Source organism: Adiantum capillus-veneris, chromosome 27 (genome assembly GCF_014529385.1).
Source record: "Adiantum capillus-veneris isolate H3 chromosome 27, ASM1452938v2, whole genome shotgun sequence".
NCBI lineage: Eukaryota > Viridiplantae > Streptophyta > Polypodiopsida > Polypodiales > Pteridaceae > Adiantum > Adiantum capillus-veneris.
In genome coordinates, this window is record NC_140957.1 from 91367764 (window position 1) to 91386285 (window position 18522).

General features: G+C 40.9%; 1 protein-coding gene across 1 annotated transcript; it reads left to right on the forward strand.

The window, feature by feature from the left end:
- The first annotated feature begins 1092 nt into the window (after positions 1-1092).
- LOC147422392 (uncharacterized) lies at positions 1093-1401 on the forward strand. Its single transcript, XM_086503594.1, has one exon. The coding sequence runs from the start codon at positions 1093-1095 to the stop codon at positions 1399-1401; it is 309 nt and encodes a 102-aa protein (XP_086359720.1).
- The last annotated feature ends 17121 nt before the right edge of the window (positions 1402-18522 follow it).

Below are 18522 nucleotides of genomic sequence, written 5' to 3' on the forward strand. Positions count from 1 at the left end.
AAACAAAAACATCCTACTTTATTTTAATACAAAAGTGATCCAGTTTACCAAGGAGCCTTTTTTTTTAATAAAAAAAACTTCCACAATACTGCATGGATTTATTGACAGTGGCGGTGGTGTCGCCCCGTGCTAGAACCAGTTTGCGCCGGTACGGTGCGGAATGGTTTGGAGTAGTGTCACCAAGGACATATGCGGTGATTATGTATAGCTTCGTGAAGCCAATTTTAAAATTAAAGAAACAAAAAAATTTCTTTGTTTCTTTTAATGTGAATTTGGAAAAATACACATTCGTGACTAAAAAGGAAAATAGGGTGACAGTATTACATGAGAGGTCGGGAGCACAACTGAGCAATGCGAGCAGGCAAGCATGAGGCGGGGGTGTTTTATTTATATGTTGAAGATGTTTTGTTGCATGCAGCATTCTCGTGGTGCTAGAATGGTTAGCATAGAGATATGGTTCTAGTTGGCTGTGAAGTTTTGAGTTTGTGTCCCGCTTGTGTAGAGCTAGTTTTAGTCGTCGTTGGGCTGAACAGTGGGGAAGGTCACGAGGGGATCTGCTGAGATTCTAGATAATTAAATAAGGAGTGAGTAATAAACAACCCAGTATGTAATGGGCTTTGTATAACAAGCTGAACTTGCTGGAACCAGTCCGCATCAGCGCGGATTGGTTTCAGCACATTTCACAGGTAGAGACAAAGTGGAGGGGGCGGGGCTAGGCCCATTATCATCAACCAATTATATGGAAACAACCCACGCTACACTGCATGCATGAAATTTATACGCATTATGTATTGGGCTTTGTATCACAGGTTGAACTTGCGGGAACCAGTCCGCATTAGCGTGGACTGGTTTCAACACGTTTCACAGGGTAGAGACAAAGTGGAGGGGGGCGTGGCTAGGCCCATTATCATCAGCCAATTATATGGAAACAACCCACGCTACACTGCATGTATGAAATTTTTAGGCAACTATAAATACAGCGTCCTCATACCACCATTTTCCTAGCCTGCACTTACCTAGTTACTGATCTCTACGCATACATACGTACGGGGTGCTTGCTGCCAGCTAGAATCCAGCAATATGGCCTGCAAAATGACATCAACGACCTTGCTGCTCGTGCTGCTGGTTCACATCGCAGCAAGCACTACCGCTGCTAGCCGGGAAAGTGACTGGCGCATGCGTCTCCAGGCATGCGAGGATTTTATGGAGCAGCACGGAGGCCAGCAAGAACGAGGCCGGAGACCTAGCCAACGATGTTGCCAGAATCTGCAGCGCATCCACCTCAATGATCGATGCCATGCTCTACAAGAGGCTTATGGTGGGGGCCGTTATGCATTCCCTCATATGTTTGGTGAGTCCCCCTATGAAAGCCAGCAGAAGCAGACAACCGCTAGAACATGATAACTTGGGAGAAAAAATAGTTATAAGTGATCTCGCAGGACTCTGCAATCAACTACTATTGTTACTCTATTGGATCCTAATTGCAACTCCCTCTCTTCGACCTGATGACGCTGGTGACCTGAGCTCCATCATCCTGTCGTGCATAGCGCAAGCTTGAACTCCATCATTCTGTCGTGCAGCTCCCTGTCTTTGACCTGATGACGCTGGTGACCAGAGCTCCCTCTCTTCAACCTGAGCTCCATCACTTTGTCGTGCATAGCACAAGCTTGAGCTCCATCATTCTGCCGTACATAGTTCAAGCCTCAACTGCCCAATTCATTCAGCTACTTCCACCCTTGTCACTATCATTCTCATCTCTGCCTGGTGAAAAGAGGCTTCCTAGAAACGCAGCTGTCAAAAACGGCATCAGTTTTGGGCGCAAGCTTTAAGTGGTGATTGACATCGGCGTGGAGGTTTAATTTTTCTCATCTTTTCTTGTGACGCTATGGCTCAGCTCCAGAAGAAAATCTAGGAAATTAAAGAAAACCCCATCTCTCATGATTCCCATGGTGTCCAAGGAGATCAAAGTGGATCATGTGAGGAATCTCAACCCTCCTCCAAGCTACCTCGGCCATCCCTCCAACGATGTATTGTTTCATGCTGAGAATTTTGACACACAGAAAGCACAGGTTCATGCTAGTTAGAATATTGAAAAGGATGTGGAAGATTGGATACCAGGGTAAAACATGCAAGTTGGGCTTCAGAGTCTCGGCCTTCCTTTGTTATGGGAAAAAACATGTAAAGGTCCATATCCATGTACCTTGTAAGCAAAAAGGTAATAATACCATTGGATGGCTTATCAACACCATTCTTAGAAAAATTTAGCGAGAAAGTAAGAGAGCTAGTACAAGCCATGGTCGCGTTCAAAGTTCAACACACACTCACAATGTCTCACTCTCCCAAAGAAGACAAAAACAGACACACATTCATCTCTCTCTCTCTCTCTCTCTCTCTCTCTCTCTCTCTCTCTCTCTCTCTCTCTCTCTCTGTCTCTGTCTCTCTGGCTGCACCTGCAGGTACAATAGGTACATTAAAGTTGCAATTTGCAAGCCGACAAAGAGTTAAAGGAAGCTAGATGCTCGTCCAGATGGCTCCCTCGACATTGACCATTGTTGTCAGTGTGCTAGCAAAAGCACTTGGACTACAAATAAAAAAGAACATGTCCATTAGCCTAAAAAAATTATAGGATAGGTTTGTATGAAGCGACATGTGTGGATATGGCTTTGTTTGTATTGCAAAGTGTGAGGTACAGTGAGTACTTAAAAGGAACTCACACATGTACTTTGGCCAGTTATGGAAGATTTGGCTGTGGAGTTTATGGGCCAGTGGGTAGCAGGTGGCTTGGGAAAGAAGCTTATAAATGTGGATCACTATTCTTTTCATGAGATGAGCATGCCAAGTCTACAAATAAACAGATAATATGTGAGGGAGAAAAGTGTTAGAAGATCTAGACCAATGTTAGTGGACACTGAGGAAATATTGGAGGAGGACAACGACATGCTTGAGTATATTACAACCCCAAGAGAGGTTGGTGTATTTGGGAGTGGTTATCATGAAGCTTGGACTTTGTAGCATATGTGACTTGAGATACTTGTGTCCCAAATAGTGTGGGCAATTAGGCATATAGAGTTTGCAAGGAAGATGACATGCTTTGGTGTTATTGTAGAGGAAAATGTTTGTTGTGGTAGGTTCTGGGTGAGATCTAGCATGACATGATTATTTTCTTCAATATGCCTTGTGCTCACATCATTTTGTCAAAGGTGTTGCTCGTATTTGCTTGAAAATTGGTTTTTCTCTGTTTTCTTTGCTCGTTGATTGTAAACCCTCGATAACCATGACTTCTTCCCAAGTGGACAGATAGGCTCGACCATTTTGATCATTTCTCCCAAACCATAGCTCCAATTTTTTTTTAAAAAATAGGGGTTAAAATATCAGCTCGATGCCTACAACTTTGCTATTGAAAACATTTTTCAATTTGAAATGAACAAAATAGAGAAACATCCCACAAAAATATGTGTCCGTCTTTGCCCTTCCAAAAGTCTTCGAGGTGGTCCCCTCTTCACTTCATGTGCAAGACTTGTGTCCACAAGTGAATTAGGCTTAAATTTGATAATATTTTGTTGAACCCAACTCCATAATGCATAATATTCTCTTCCCTTTCACTTTTCACTTTTACTCTTCACCTGCAGTGACCGGGTAGAATAGACATCTAGTAAAATTTTATTTTTCATAGGGTTTGTTCCCCGAGGGATTTACTCTATATACAAAATAGGATGCCACCTACGAGTTGACAACTTTGATAAAACCCCTATATACGACTTGTATTAGGGAGTATGACCCCCCTTTCTATGCTTGTAAGACAATCAATGTAGAAAACTATTATACCCCTATCTTACGTATAGAATTTAGGTCTCACATTATCTAACTGAGTAAAATTAGTCAAACAGTGTGTCGCATAGTAGCTGGCAACATACTAAGAAACCACTAATGTTGATAACTAGATGTACCCTCAATGTGTTTTAGTTTGACTTTCAAACTATGTGCCTGTTCAACGTGGACTCTAGCTACTCGTCCAATTTTGACCCATCTAGATTACTCAAAAAACATGGTTATAAAGTTTTGTTAGGTTCTGTGTGTAAATTTTCATCTATACAAACTCTTTATAGCTTTCATCCCTCAACAAATAAACTATAATCACAAAACAAGCAATTGATACAAAGCAATGTTAGTTCTTGTATGTATCTTTGTAGATATTGACTCACAATTCTAAGGACAGACTCTTTTGGGAAGCCATAATTTTGAAACACAAAAACTTTCTCTCATTTTCCTCTTTTCTCACCCCCCCCTCCCCCATAAATATGATACCCCTCCCTTATTTTTAAGCTTGGGAGATAAATTATTGGTGGCATGTCCCTAACTTATACACTTATGTAACTTGTAAAACAAAAACCCTACCCTGCACTTACATGGTGTGGTAAATTTTCCATGGTAAATCCCTCGAGGTTTTTTCCTACCTCTCCAAGAGAGAGGTGGATCAAAATTTGAAAAGCGGCCCTCATTAGCCATCCCCCTGAAGCTAGAGGCATTTATGTCTCTAGATCTGTACTTCATTCTTCTTCAGTTGAGGTAGAGGAGTCTCTCTCCTCAGGGATTTCCATCATAGGTGCTTGATCAAACCTCAAAAAGTACTACCTTTGCCTCCATCCATTGACACGTGTTTTGTGGAGCCTACCATCTACATTCATCAATCAGTAACTGTCAATGTTGTTGCACTTTCTAATGAGAAATGGCCCCTCCCATCTGGGTGAAAATTTTTTATCCTTCCTAGTGTCAAACTTGTTATCAAACCTTAGGACCAACATACCTTTCTTGAGACCTTTTTCCCTAAGTCCCTTGTGGAAGGTAAGTCTATGTTTCTCTGCCTGTGCTGCATAATAATTGATCACATCTTCTCTGTCTAGTTGAAGCCTCTCTAGATCAAGAATGTGGTTGTGAAGATGAGCGTTAGGGCATTCCATCTCCCTAGCTAGCACCCTAGGACTAGCCAATTGTACTTCAATGGTTAAAATGGCCTCCTTATCATACACCAAGTGATGTGGCATGAACCCAAGGGATGTGCAAAATGAAGTGCAATAAGCCCAAAGTGCAGCCATAAGATGCTTGTGTCAATCACTTTTGTGATTGTTTACATGTTTAGTGATGATCTTGCAGATCATACCATTTACCTTTTCCACTAAAATTTTCCATTGTTGATAGCAGGAAGTTGAGTGTTGTCGTGAGATGCCCAGCTTTTCCATTAGCTTCCCTACTACCTCTAAAACCTTTGAATTCACATTGTATAGACTCCTTCTGACACTCATTGCATGTTTTGCACAAATGATGCACATCTATCTGTAAACTAGGCCACACAAACCCGTCTTGTAGAGCCTTCCTATTGGTGATGTCAAGTGCAAAGTTCCCTCCACAAACACCACCATGGCAACTTGAAATGATTTTCGTGATTTATCTAAAGAGAGGTACACGCCTAAGAATTTGATCCTTACCCTTGCAGTAGAGGTCATCATTGATAAGGTGGTATTTTGTTGCCTTGCACACAAGCCACTGTTTTTGACACTTAGTAAGATCTTTAGAAGATTCTCCTGTGTCCAAGAAACTCATGATGTCAAGCATAGAATCACTACCTTGGAAGAGAGGCAACTTCAACTTGATAGCACCCACCATTGAAACATCTTGTAGCTTCTCGGTAGCTAGAGCATATGCTTCTTGATTTTTTGCTCGAGGGACATGATGTAATTGTATAGCTTGAAACTTCCCTAGAAGGTTCCTAACTTGTTGCAAATGGCCTAGCAAGCTATGATTTTTACAAGCCCAAGTTCCTTGTATTTGTTTTATTACAAGCATGGCATCACCAAATACATTAACAGTTGAATACCTTGTGGCACACACCACTCTAACCTAAGAGTTAGCCTGTATATTCTGGTGCATTTTTGGAGTGGGAATCCAAGAGATGCCCAATGGAGAATACCTTTTCTCCTTGCTTGTTGAAAACGACAATGCCCGTTGCAGCTTTGTCCACTGTCCTCTTATAGGCTCCATCAAAGAAAAGAGAATGAGCCCTCTCTATCTTAGGGACTTCCAACAAAGGTGTTACTCCTTTGTCACTTGTCTTGATCTTCAGCTTCTTTTTATAGTGGCAATGAGTGAGAATTCCTCCTACACTAGCTCTTGTGGAGTTTTCCACTTGCATTGTGTAGTCAAACTCTTGCAACCTTATGAGCCATTTGGAAATCCTAGAAGAAACATCCATGTGCTACATTACATAAGGAAATACTTCTTCCATTGTAAGGATTCTGAATGGTCTAGACAATATATAAGAGAAAAATTTGGTGGTAGCAAACACTAATGCAAGCACCATGTGCTCCACTACCGTGTATCCCTTTTCTGATGGAGTCACCATGCGACTAGCTAGATAGGACACATGAAAGATTTTTGAGGATCCTTTTGCATCAATACCACCCCAAGTGTGGCATTGTCCACACTAGGGTTTACATAAAACGGCTCTTCCCACTTTGGAGGTGCAATGGTGGGAAGTGAGGCTAGAATTGTTTTTACCTCATTGAACTATTGTTCATTTTCTTCATTCCAAGTGAAACCTCACCTTTTGAAGAAAAGAGACCAACTGATTTGTTGTGGTGGGAGAGGTCAAAGCCACCAAGGCTTGAACCTTTCTTGGGTCAGCTTCAATGCCCTTGGCAGAGATCACATGGCCAAGAAGAGTAGCCTTTATTTCACCAATGTGGCATTTCTCCATGTTGAGTTGGCCACCCAAACATTCCAACCTAGGTAGACCTTCATAAAATTTCTCCAAATGAAGAGAGTGGTAGCTATAGATACAAAAGTCATCAATAAAAACACGGATTGATTTTCCAAAGAATGGCTGAAAAACAAATGCCACATAGTGTTGAAAAGTGGTTGGAGCATTAGTGAGACCAAAAGGCATAACTCTGTCAGAAAAACATCCCTATGGTGTGATAAAGGTTGTCTTCTTTTGATCTTCTTCAGTGATGCTAATTTGGAAGTAGCCCAAGTAGCCATCACATACTGTGTAGGGCTCATGTCCTGCTATCTCATTGAGAATTTCATCTTGGAAAGGAAGAGGAAAATAGTCCCTCTTTGTGGCTGCATTAAGGGGCTTGTAATCAACACAAACCCTCCACTTACCATTAGTCTTTGGTGTGACTAGCACTAGAGAAACCCACTCTGAGTCTTCAATAGGATAGATGAAACCTGCTTCTAGTAGTTTCCTTACCTCTTTGAGCAAGGCACCCACAAGGCGTCTTGGTTGAATTACTCCTAGCTGCTTGAGCTTCTACACTACAGGATTACTTTCCTAAAAGACAATTTTTATAAGTTATTTGCAAGTTTTGGATAATGAAATACATAGTGTGAGCTAATGGCGCTCACTTCTCTCCTTCTCGTGCTTCCTACTCCCTCCCCAGTTGTCACATTGCAGTCATGTTTGTTGCATTACAACTGTAGGTAAGAGCTCTACGCATTGATGTTGTCAGGAACTTTTTGGATGAGTACAAAGCCCATAAATGATGCCAAAAAAACTTGTTGACCACCCTCATGTATATATATGTACATAGTGCTTCTAGCTTTGAAAGTGTCCGTGTAAAAAACGTTGTACAAAGGCTTGGTTTTGGTCAAGTTGTTGGTTGATTTTTGGGTTGGTTGAACTTTCAAAAAATAGTTTTTAATGAGAATTCCTAGACGGGCTTGATAGCTTGCAAATCGGACTTCAACATCATGAGTTACACGCACTCGAAGTGGATGGTTTTTCACTCAAAAAGTGGCGGCGGATGCACGTGGGAAGACGGCAAGTGGGCCGACTTGATGGTTTTTTTTAGCAATGGAATGTTTAGAAATTTTTGGAGTTAGCCAATGTAATAAGCTCCAAGCCATGATTTACGGCGCTAAATTTGGTGTTTGGGGTCACCCTCTACGCCTCCAAGAAAATGGCTCAAATTGGGGGCAAAACAGAAATTTCAGGTTTGGACATGGGGAAGTTAGGGAGAGCATGACATGTGGCAATGGACTAAACCCACATGTGGGGGGTTGAGGGGAAAGTGGAGGGTATATATACTGAAACAGGACTAGTCTATGGTGAAGGAATGCACTCAAGGACTTGCAAGGAGGGCTCATGGGCATCTTGGGGGGCTAGGGGTGCCATGTTGAGTTCCCACGAGCCTGGCCAGGCGCCTGGACTTCAATTTTGGTCCCCTGGACACTTTCCCCACCTCCCCTTGGTCAAAATCACCGACATGGAGCTTTCCTTTCCCAAAAAAAGCCAAAAATAGACCAATTAAAAGGGGAAATGAGAGAGAAAGATGATGGCTGAGAAAAGGAAGAAGACTCCACTTCAATAAAGTGGAAAATGTCCCCATTATTTTAGTTGCATTTCTCTACACACCTGCAGACACTTTCCAGAGACCTCCTTTTTGGAGCTTTTTAAAAACCCCCGAACTTCAAATGCTTGTAATTTGCTCATTCCTTATCGAAATCAAGCATATGGATGCTCTACGGACATCTACCCAAGACAATCTACACACTCATGTTCTTGAATTATTCTAATTCAAAGTGTGGTTTTCGCTGGAGATGTTCTTCTCCAAGCTTTACAGGTGTTTAACACAGGTGAATTCGACGGTGCAGCTGTTATTCTTTCCGACGTTGTGATTGGTGCAAGTCTATAGGGGCATTCATTTTCATTGTCGTTTGCACTCCACATCATTTTGGTTCCCCCACTGAGGAGAAATCCTCATGTGCTCCAATTCTTGCAAAATTTGTCCACTATGCAGACAGAGAATGTAAAGGGGATGTGGATCCTAATGGACAACTGCCTATGTATGTGCTATTTGTGGATAGTATTTGAGGTGGTCATTTAATTTGGATTGCAGCCTTTGTGAGGGTCGTGAGGTTTTGTGAATCCAAGCATTGGGGGCCGGGTTACCTAGTGTGAGGTGGATTAGGTACTGTAGCGATCCATCGACATCCCTTGAGCTTACGACGTCACATGTAAGTTTTTAGTGGCAATCAAACATGGTAGACGGGTTTCCATAGTTTCATGGATTGCCTAATGAGAATGCGCGGACTTTCATTGAGAAATTGGAAGTTAATTGCTTACTACGGAATATATTAGACCAAGCTATATTGTTGCGGTTGTTGCAATATAGTTTCCAGGATGAGGAAAAGGTCTCGTTACATAACTATGAAGAGGTGATGCAAGCACAAACTCCAGGGTTCGTTTTGGACTACAACCGCATGAAGCGAGCCTTTCTAGCACAGTACAGGAGCATTGAAGCACCTGACGAAGTTTGGCATGAAATTTTGGGGTACACTCAGAAGGCTAATCAAAGCCTGGATGATTTTGTCATGCAGTTTACCCATTTATGGGATAAATGGGTCCGAGATTTGGGAAATAAAATTCCACCAGCCATGTTAAAGAAGGACCGTTTTGTAGCCAATATCAAGGAAGGTCTGAAGTTCAAAGTTGAGCTGAAAAGGCCCGTTACTTTTGAAGAGGCAGTCGTGATTGCTAGGGAGAAAGAATGGAAGGCTCAACGACTCCAAGAGTATGGCAAGGTGGTTCCTGTGCAAGCTAATGATGGCCAAGGTGAAGGAAATCAGGCAGAGACTGGAGTCCCACCCACTCAAAGGGCTGTAGACCATGAGCAATTACAACCTAATATGCATGACATGATGAACATGATGCAGGAATTATGGCTCAATGTCCTTGGAGGTGGAGGTGGTCATGGTCGCGGTCGGGGCCGTGGTAGAGGAATGACCCAGCCATATGAAGCTCAACCTAATGCTAATGCAAGTCGTGGATAGGGTGGCTTTGAGCCATGAGGAAGGTTCATTCCAACTTGTTATAATTGTTGGGAACTTGGTCATATCAACACTCATTGTCCAGGACCAATAAGGATGGGAGGTGATATGTTTCCACTTCCTCAATAGATCCCTAACAGGGCCAATGATTATGCATTGGATATACGGGGAGATCAAGGTACTAGACAGGAAAATCAAGGCTCAACCTCTGGTGGTCATGTGGATATTGTGCGGGTATAAAAGAAAGACGTATATGTGTTGCCAGTAGGCAAAAGAGAAAGGGAAGGCTATTCAGCACTAGGGCCTAGTCGAAAGAAAGGGAAGGAGAAGGAGGGTTAAGATGCGAAAGCCTAGAGAAAGAGAAAGCCTCGTAGACGATTTGAAGTGGCGAATTTTCCTTTGGGAGAACGCCAAACAACTTACAGTTTAAAGGAAGACCTGATTGGGAGGAAAGTAGATTGTACTTTTGGATAGTTGATGAATATAGTGCCCAAACTTAAAAGGCAGTGGAAGTCATTAGTGAATCTAGAAAAATATCCGAAGCATGGAAAAGTCAGAGTGTTGTCCATGGGAGAGTTACCCAACATCTGTCTTGTGGTGAATGCTTGGCACAAAGGTGTGGGCATGGGAGAAGACTATTTGATGGAGGTGCTCAAGTTTGTGTGATCACACAATCATGTGTCGAGAGACTTGGTCTCATCACATGCGGAAGCTCTGTGTTTCAGATTCGACTAGCAAACCATGCCAAGGTGAAATGTTTGGGGATAATCAAGCATTTGGAAGTTGAAGTCTTTAACGTGAAATTTATTGTGAACTTTCATGTTATGCCAACCGGTCTACGATCCTTTCCTCTCATTTTGGGACGACCTTGGTTGAGAGCTGTTGGTGCCGTGCAAGATTTGGGCAAGGGCACAATCGGTGTGCATGGCAAGAAGGGTGAAAAGAGGGTGTTTGATATGACTACCAAACAACCTATGGCACTTGAAGATGTGAGTGAGAATGATGAGTCCGAAACTACCAGTGATGATAGTTTTGAAGACTCAAAAAGTAGCACTACTTCAAGTTCCAGTGATGAGGGTGAAGTTTCATTCTTGTTGCTGGACGAGGAATAGGGAGAAGTTAGTGAAGTGCTACAATTATCAAGGAATATAAATGCTTCAAGCCGTTTAGAGCAACTTGAAGAGTTGATGCAACCTAAACAGGAACTTCCAGTGAAGAAAGAGTTGATTCAAAATATGTTGAGTACTGATTTGACACAAGGAGAAAAAAGGGAGTACTTAGCAATGTTGGACAGTTTTCCAAATCTTTTTATTACCTCATATCAAGAAATAAGGGGTTTTGTTGGGGATCCTGTGAAGATCGAGCTAGTTGAAGGAGCAAAACCAATCAGACAAAAGTTGAGGAGGATGGGCAAGGAGCAAATGAATGCTTTAAAGGAAGAAGTGGATAATCTTTTGGATGCAGGGTTCATTGTGCTAGTGGATAATGTTGAATGGGTAAGCCCTGTAGTAGTCACCCCAAAGAAAGATGGGCATTGCAGAGTATGTGTTGATTACAAGCCACTAAATGCGGTGACCAAGAAAGATCCTTACCCTCTGTCTTTTATTGATCAATTACTAGATGCAGTGGCTGGTTTTGAGAGATACAGTGTCTGTGATGGGTATTCAGGATACTTTTAGCTTATCCTTGCTCCTGAAGATAGGAAAAAGACTACTTTTATCACGCCATGGGGTTGTTTCTGCTTTTGTTGCCTTCCTTTTGGGTTGACAAATGGGCTAGGAGCCTTTGAAAGAAAAGTAGACTGGGTCCTTGCCCCATTTCTTGGGAAGTTTGTCAAAGGGTTCATAGATGAGTTCTATGTATACAGTTCAAGTAAAGAGCATGTTTAGAAGCTTGAAATAAAGTTTGCAAGCTATGATGAATACGGGGGTCAGTTAAACCCCAAAAAATGTCATTTGGCCCAGCCAAGGGTGAAGCTTCTTGGACATGTGATTTTAGAAAATGGGATTGAGGTAGATCCAGATAAAGTGGAAGCCTTATTATTGCTGTCATCCCCAAAGGATACGAGACAATTGGCTACTTTCATTCAAAAGGTTAAATATCTCTCTCGATTCAAACCTTTGGCATCACAATTACTGTACCCACTGCAGCAAGTGGTTAAAAATGATCCATTGGAGTGGACACAAGACTGTGAACAAGTTTTCAATAAGGTCAAAGAAGTTTTGAGCACACTGCCTATTATGCAAGCTCTTGACTGGGAGAAAGAATTTTATGTTAACCTGTCAGCTGGAGATGATGCCATTGGGGCTATGCTATTGCAAAGAGGGAAGGAGTCCAAGTTTATTATGCTAGCCGGGTTAAAACCCCTCATGAAAGAGAGTACTCACAGACTGAGTTAGTGATGATCAGTATGGTCTATGGTTGCAGACAATTCAGGCATTAACTATTGCAAAAGTCGTTTACTTTTCTCACCAGTTATTCATTGCTACCTCAGTTGTTTAATAACTCAAATATGTCAAAGACAGTGATGAAATGGGTTATAGAACTGCACGAATTTCAATTCACTTTTTTGGTGGAAGAGAGTACTCGAGCTACCCTGGCAGTTTACTCACTTACAAAGAGACTCCTATTTTGGTTAAGGAAGAGGTGGTGCAAAGAAAGAAGGTCCAAACTCTTTCTATATCCAATGCTTCACTGTTATATTTTGATGGCTCTTATCAAAGAAGTCATGAAGCTGTTTCTAGAGGGATTGTTGTCTATGATGCGCAAGGAAATCTTGTGAGGAAACAAGGGTTAAATCTTGATGCAAAAAGTAATAATGAAGCAGAGTACATGGCCCTTGAGGGCGGTTTGCACATTTTCTTACAATTCGAAATTAAACGCCTGCTAGTCAAAGGAGATGCCTTGTTGGTTGTGAAGCAATTATTGGGGGTGTGGAAGAATAAGAACCCTAAGTTGAAAAATTTGTGTTTCAAAGTAGCATCTTTGCTTAAAAAGTTTGAGGCATGGAGTTTACAGCATATTGACAGGTCTCAGAATGAATAAGCTCATGATGCTGCCCAAGAAATGATCACTTGTGTGTTTGTGTTGAAGGATAATGCCCCTCTATATCATGGAAGAGAAGTTCTATCAAAGGAAGAGGATTTTCTGCTTACAGGTGTTTTACCTGAAGATTTGCCATCATCCAAAAAGTATGTTTTTATGAGAAGAGTCAAAAAGTACAAAATGCTTGATGATGTGCTTTACATGAAAGGAAGTGATTTGATATTGCGGCGTGAGCCTTGGAAAGAAAAAATATATAAGATTTTGGAAGAGAACCATGAAGGATCCTGTGGAGCACATTTTGCCATGAAAATTATGCTACATAAGATTTTACAAGAAGGCTATGTGTGGCCGAGTGTCCAGTGGGATTTGAACCATTGGTGCAAGTCTTGTTTGTCTTGCCAGAAGATGGGGAAGAGAATTTTGAAGCCTGAATTGCGAAAGAAGATTTTAGCTTTTGATGTATTTGAAAAATGGGCTCTTGATGCTATTGGACCCTTACCCATAACTGGTAAAAGAAATGTTTACATTCTGACAACAGTGGATTATTTGTCACGTTGGGCAGAAGCTAAGGCTGTCAAATAGATTACTAGTAAAGAAATGGGGAAGTTTGTGTAAGAAAATATATGCTGCAAGTTTGGTGTGCCTTTGGAACTACTTTCTGATCGGGGACCAAGATTTAGAGGAGAGTTGTTTGATTTCCTTTGTCGAAAGCTTAATATACAACATAGGTACAATTCTCCTTATTATCCACAATGCAATGGTCTTAATGAGAGATTCAATGGAGAGTTAGTGAATATCTTCACAAAAAGGACTAAGACACATGGGAAGACTTGGGATACAGAGTTGCCTTGTGCACTATGGGCTTATAGAACCACTATCAAAACAAGCACAACGTTTTCTCCTTATCACTTGATTTATACAAGGAAGCTTGATTTCCTATTGAAGTGGAAATCCCTGCACTTAAGTGGTTGTCATTGGAAGGTGAAGAGCAGCGAGATGCTTGGCAGAAAAGGTTGTTGGATTTACAATGCTTGCAGTTAGACATAATTTTGGCCTTGAGTCATTATGAAGAAGTGTCAAAGAAGGCTCAGATGAAGGCCAATGAATGCGTCAAGAATAAAGGAATTGAAAAGGGTGATCTTGTGTTACGATACAATAGTAAACTGGACAATACTTTCCAGAAAAAGTTTCAAATTAAGTGGGAAGGTCCTTTTACTGTTGTAAACAAATTTGAAAATGGGACATATCAGTTGGAAAATTTAAATGGTGCAGAGCATAAATACCGTGTTAATGGTTATAGATTGAAGAAGTATCTGGCACATTTGATGACAACTGGACTGATGAAATGCTATCAATAGAAGGGGACAATGCGGAGACATCTGAAAATGTGGATGAGGTTTCTAGGGATGAAATGCAGCAGTTATTCATCCTAGGGACCTCTGCTTGTCATGAATGACTCAGCAGGCAAGGGGGGTTGACAAGTTATGTCAGGCATTTTTTGGATGAGTACAAAGGCCATAAATGATGCCAAAAAAACTTGCTGACCACCCTCATGTATATATATGTACATAGTGCTTCCATCTTTGAAAGTGTCCGTGTAAAAGACCCTGTACAAAGGCTTGGTTCTGGTCAAGCTGTTGTTTGAACTTTGGGTTGATCGAACTTTCAAAAAATAGTCTTTAATGAGCATTCCTAGACGTGCTTGATAGCTTGCAAATCGGACTCCGACATCATGAGTTACACGCACTCGAAGTGGATGGTTTTTCACTTAAAAAGTGGCGGCGAATGCACGTGGGAAGACGGCAAGTGGGCGGACTTGATGTTTTTTTTAGCAATGGCATGCTTATAAATTTTTGGAGTTAGTCGGGGTAATAAGCTCCAAGCCATGCTTTACAGATATGATATCATTGATGACCATAGCTCAAGTGGATTCGCAAATACCACTTCCTATTATAATCGGAATAATCAAGCAATCGGCTATGTATCAATTAATAGCTGGTAGGCTATACAAAAGAAATCGAGATGGAATATTGCTCTTATGCATTAATCCTGAAGAGAAAAACCAATACCTAAGTCAAGCACATGTTACCATAGTGGGACTTCACTTTGTGGAAGACCAACCTATGCAAAGGATCTTTAGACTTGGAGTATTTTGGCCAACTATGAGGAGTGATGTTTGATCTCTTGTAAAAAATTGTCCTCAATGTCAAAAACAAACACCCATACCTCATGTAACACTATTTCAAATGTGACATGCTCCTAAGTAGAGTAACTATCTAGTTACTTGCTTATCGAGTCATACATTTCCTGAGGATATGAGTAAACGCTGTCAAAGAGAAATTGAAACTAAAGCAAGAGACTATGCTCTTATCGGAAACAAATTGTATCCAAGAGGTAAGGATGACATTTGCATCTTTGTGCTAATGAAGACGAATATATTCTGATTATAGAATAAGCATGCTAGATTAGCTGGAGGTCACTTTTCTAGTGAGACCACCACAAGAGAAATCTTGATGGCAGGCATATGGTGGCCAACACTTTTTGCAGATGCCAAAGAATATGTTCAAAGATGTGATGCTTGTCAACGAGCAAAAATGACAACATGTGTAGATAGCATGCCCTTAAGACCAATGATGGGGGCTAGAGCTTTCGCAAAATGGGGTATAGACTTTGTTTGGCCAATATAGCCACCTACTTATAGAACCCAAGCTCAATATATTATTGTAGCTACGGACTATTTGACCAAGTGGGCTGAGTCTAAAGCACCTCAAAAGAAGGATGCCAGAATCACTGCCGCATTCTTATATGAGTATGTGGTCACAAGATATAAACTACCAATAGAAATTTTTAGTGATAGGGGAACTCATTTCCTCAATGAGGTAATCGAGTACTTGCTTAATGAATTTATGGTCATCCATAATAAATCATCTCCCTATCATCCACAAGCAAACAAACAAGATAAGCATACGAATAACATTCTCAGCTCGGTATTGACTAAAGTGGTTAGTTCAGGAAGGACAGATTGGGAAATGAATCTCCATGCATATCTATGGGCTTGCTGAGTTTCATTCAAAACATCTTTAAATGCTGCACCCTTTATCCTTGTTTATGGTCTTGATGCCATACTACCAATAGAATTTCTATTACCAACATTAAGGGTAGCAAAAGACCTTGAGTGGACTAGACATGAATTGTCAGAAAGACTTGAAGAATTAGAAAAGCTAGAGCAGAGACTAACAGTTGTGGCTCATATCTATGCACAAAAGCGAAAACAAAAACAATTTTTTGATTCCCATGTAATTACCAAAATCTTCAAAAAAGGGGACTTAGTTTTAGTCTATTCCCTTAAGCAACACATTCCTAAGTTTAAGAAAAACGGAAATGGACCGTTTATTATTGAAGATGTATCTCCAAGTGGAGCAATTAAGCTATCTAAACTAGATGGTGAACCAATGGCTAATTGGATTAGTGGATGTCGTTTAAAGAAGTACAATTTGCCGCTAACCAGTGAGTTGCTAGAAGGAATGCATGCAACCAAGCAAAGAAATATAAAACGACATGAGGTTATTGATGAAGCCCAAGAGGAAGCTCGGCTTTGGGTACTCAAAAGAAAAGCTGCTGTCAAGAATCAACAAACACCTATTCCCATCAACACACTGGAAATAGATGACGTTTGGTTAGATTGAATGGACCTTCACATCAAAGTACAACTCAACAACCATAGCACAAATGCATTGATCGATACAGGAGCTCGAGTAAATGCATTCAGTTTTTCAACGTACAAGAAAGCAACAAGTCATTCTTTGACAGCAGGAATAACGCCAATAAAAGGATGCAACAAGAACCCAACACCAACATTGGGAGTAGTCAACTTAAATGTGATAGTACATGGATGTTCATGCCCTCATCTGTTTGTATGCTTACCAGATGAACACACAAATGAGACAATGATTCTAGGAATCTCATGGATGCGAACATACAAGGCAGTACCAGATTGGGATATGAATCAGCTCAAGCTATCACCTAAAGGTGGACAACTCATTGTTCCAATTGCACCAAGCAAGGAGGAATGGAAAGAAAGTTATCAGTAGAGCAAACCATGAAGTAATAAATATTTTCCATCCTATCAACAAGAAAATGCTACAACTAGCATGCAAGGAGTTAGGAAAATTTGGGTACTGAAAGCACAGCTTAAGGACAAATCATTTCAAATCTGGGTGTCCAAAACATCATCGACAATACCAAAGACGGTTCAAAAGGTCAAAACACAGAGACGAGCATCTCCAAGTAGGGAACCTAAGACAAATTGGACTTGGCAAAAAAAAGAGCACTTATCTTCTCCGCAACGAGAACACCAATCAAGCAATGGATAATTAAGCCTCAGAAACCTCAACCACACCATTCTGACCAAGACAAACCAAGGTATCAATGGTGAGTAAAAGCTTGACAACAGCCAAAAGTGATTCCAAAAGCTCAAGAGATTAGCATGATAAAGCATCCCGATGGCACATTCTAGCAAAGAGCACACAAGCTACAAGATTTGCTCTTTGGAAGACAACATCAGAAAGCCTCGACATCAGAAACCCTTGAGTTAATTACTCAGGACCCAACTCTTGCACAGCATAATGGTTTGAACTGCATTGATCTTCAAAGCATGGTAGAGCCAACCCAAGCTATGCATAGACATGATTGTGCAACCCATGCACACAGTCGTCCCGGAGTACGCCATCTAGGAGGGGTGGAAGAGTACTAAGTAATTAAGGGCAATGTTTGAAGAGGGAGGAAAAAGTTTGATGTTAACGTGTTATTTTTTGCAAAATTACCTAATAATGCCCTTATAAATCATCAACAAGGAAAATTTAACTGATAATATCTCCCCGATGAGTGTAAATAGTGTATGTACTATTAAAAAATCATCAAAAAATAGTCATTTTTTATTATTTTTCATCATTTTTCTCAATATTGAGACTTAAAAATAGAGAAATCCAACAAAAAACAATAATTGGATTTTCACCTTACTTTTTCTTAATAATTGGATTTTCACCTTACTTTTTTAGCGCATTTTGCTATTTTCTTTGATTTTTTTCAATAAACAAGTCAGAAATTAATAATAAATAGCAAAGGAGCTCATATGAAAAATTTGAAGACATAGTGGTGATCAAAAAGTCAAGGAAGACAAGCACAAAAAATTTCAATCAAATCGGAAGATGGAAGCGGAAAGCCTAAATTAGGCGGCCAGACCTACTTTATTCTTACAGAATGAGGTACAGGAATCCGATAAGGGAAATTTTTTAGTCTAACATAGATTTCATGGCCTAGTAGGACTAACGGGGAAATCTGGGGAAAAATGGTTCGGGAAGTCCGGGTATAGATATCCCAGGTAGGCTAAAACCACCTAATTTCCACTTGTTGCCTTTAGAGAGAGCTTTTCGACCTCTTTTGCGCGTCTTTTCCGGAGTCTACAATCACCCATTTTCAGCGCCCCCTCACACGAGATATGAGGGGTAAGTTCTTTACTCATCAATGATCCATTTTGTACCACCGGTAGCTAGTCTAAACCCCTAGAAAAAACCCTAGAGTCCGAGCAGTGCACAAAGACCTACGACAAAAAATCGACCATAGCGGCCTGTCAGTTCAACCAAATCAGAT